Consider the following 1,983-nt stretch of genomic DNA (forward strand, 5'->3'; position numbering starts at 1 on the left):
AAGGGGCCTCTTCGCCTATGCCACACCCCTGTCATGCCAACACTCCAGATGTCATGGGAACGACAACAGCTGGTCCTGGTGCACACAGGCTGCGTGTGAAAGGCTGCTCCATCTGCAGAAACCCAATCCCTCTGTGAAACCAGCGAAGGATTATGCACTTTTGATAAGGTCCTCGAGATATTTCTATTACCAAATCACATGTGTGAAGCTCACTATTTTAGGAAATAGATTTGTACTTTACCAAGTTGCGCAATAGTTTTTATGATTGCCATTAATCTAACAACACATTTGTGTAAATTTTCCTGCTACGCAAAGCTAATCATTAAATTTATTTTGCAATTTCACTGCACCCCTCACCAGATTGACTAAAAATTAGATGCTCATTTTGCAGGGATTCATTTAATCATTGAGTTGCAGATGAGCAACTGAAGTCTTTATTGGTGTAACTGAGGAATTGTGGTCCTGCTGGGTTCATGGTTGTTTGGGGAAGAAAGGGGGAGGAGAAATACTAAAAAAAAAAGCTGTGCTGATGCCAAGTCGTGGACCCTTAAATTAGAGGGGCAGCAAAGAAAGGAGGCATGTTTCATTTTCGAGGGCGCACCAGTCTCCAGACTGGACTCCAATGAAATGCTTCTGTGGTGAAGTGTTTGTCATCTCAAGGAGAAATAAGTTGCAGGGTTACCAAATGGGAACTTTAAAGCTTAAATAACAAGCTGACATTTCCTGTCTCCGCTGTGTCCCCTAAAAGCGTCTCTGGTGTCCGCCTCCCTGCAGGCGCAGGTGGAGCAGCCATGTCCACCGGCTCTGCTGCAAGTGATGCTGAGGATTACGAGACGTGTCACAGAAGGACTGACGCCACTTTGGAGAGGAGCGCACGAAATACTACCTGCTACAACCCCGTCCGGTATTCGGACGAGGATCAGGAGGATGACGGCGCGGAGAGGCGGATCACGCGTGAGCGCATATTCTCCAAGACCCAGCAGAAGGAGGCGCGACAGTCTCAGAGGAACGCGGCCAACGCCAGGGAGCGGGCGCGGATGAGAGTGCTGAGCAAAGCCTTCTCCAGGCTCAAGACGAGCCTGCCGTGGGTACCGGCGGACACCAAGCTGTCCAAGTTAGACACGCTTCGCCTCGCTTCCAGCTACATCTCTCACCTGAGGCAGCTTCTTCAGGACGACCGGTTCGAGAGCCGCTTTGCGCACCCGGTTAATCTGGTATGAAGACGCGACACGGAAAGAAGTCCCGCAGTGAAATATCACACTATACTTATTACAGCAACACGTGACTTTAATAGAGTTTGTAGATTTGAAAATGACCTTCTAATTTAATTTGACAAAAAAAAAAACATATTTTATAATAATACTTCTGCAGCATCATTTCAAAAAAAAAGAAAAGAAAAAAAAAAGAGTCTCTCCATCCAGATTGTTGTAATTCATATTCAGTCTGAGAAGATGTGGTGTTTGCTTCTTCTGCTAAACTGTGTTGTCTTTTGCTCTGTATCAGACCTGGCCGTTCATGATGACAGGGCGACCCGAGGACAGCCAAGATATCTCATCCACTGTCAGACTCTGTGGAGCAACAGCGTAGGACCCCCCCTCTGCAAACAGCAGGAGGCCAGACGACATGCTGACTCCTCCTGTGCAGAGCCCAGATAGTCTGCACCCTCACGGCTCTCCCTGCGTGACCTGATCATCGATTTCAGAACACGATCAATTAAAACAATCTAAGATCGATTTTATTTGAAATATTTCCTTATGTGCATGTTTGCTGGATTTAGCATTGTATTATTATAATTATGTTTACCATTTCCTTTGTTTGGATAGAAACTTGCCTCTAACCAGCTGTCTTGAATTTTATTGACTATTGAGAGGCGTCCCAATATTTATCATATGTGTATAATCCAGGTTTTGGGAGGTCAGCCGGTTGGCAGTATGGACAACCGTTCTCTAAATCACCTCACAAGTTCAAACATTGTCTATTTTC

At 45.9% G+C, this 1,983-nt stretch overlaps 1 protein-coding gene across 1 annotated transcript; it reads left to right on the forward strand.

The window, feature by feature from the left end:
- Positions 1–791: 791 nt before the first annotated feature.
- Positions 792–1,587, forward strand: LOC137913842 (musculin-like). Its single transcript, XM_068757476.1, has 2 exons — positions 792–1,214; positions 1,504–1,587. The coding sequence occupies exons 1-2, from the start codon at positions 792–794 to the stop codon at positions 1,585–1,587; spliced, it is 507 nt and encodes a 168-aa protein (XP_068613577.1).
- Positions 1,588–1,983: the final 396 nt, after the last annotated feature.

Source organism: Brachionichthys hirsutus, unplaced genomic scaffold (assembly GCF_040956055.1).
Source record: "Brachionichthys hirsutus isolate HB-005 unplaced genomic scaffold, CSIRO-AGI_Bhir_v1 contig_424, whole genome shotgun sequence".
In the NCBI taxonomy this organism is placed as follows: Eukaryota; Metazoa; Chordata; class Actinopteri; order Lophiiformes; family Brachionichthyidae; genus Brachionichthys; species Brachionichthys hirsutus.

Coding starts and splice junctions, on each gene's coding strand:
- LOC137913842 (XM_068757476.1), top strand. CDS start 792: ATGTCCACCGGCTCTGCTGCAAGTGATGCTGAGGATTACGAGACGTGT. Junction 1,215..1,503: donor TTGCGCACCCGGTTAATCTG/GTATGAAGACGC, acceptor GCTCTGTATCAG/ACCTGGCCGTTCATGATGAC.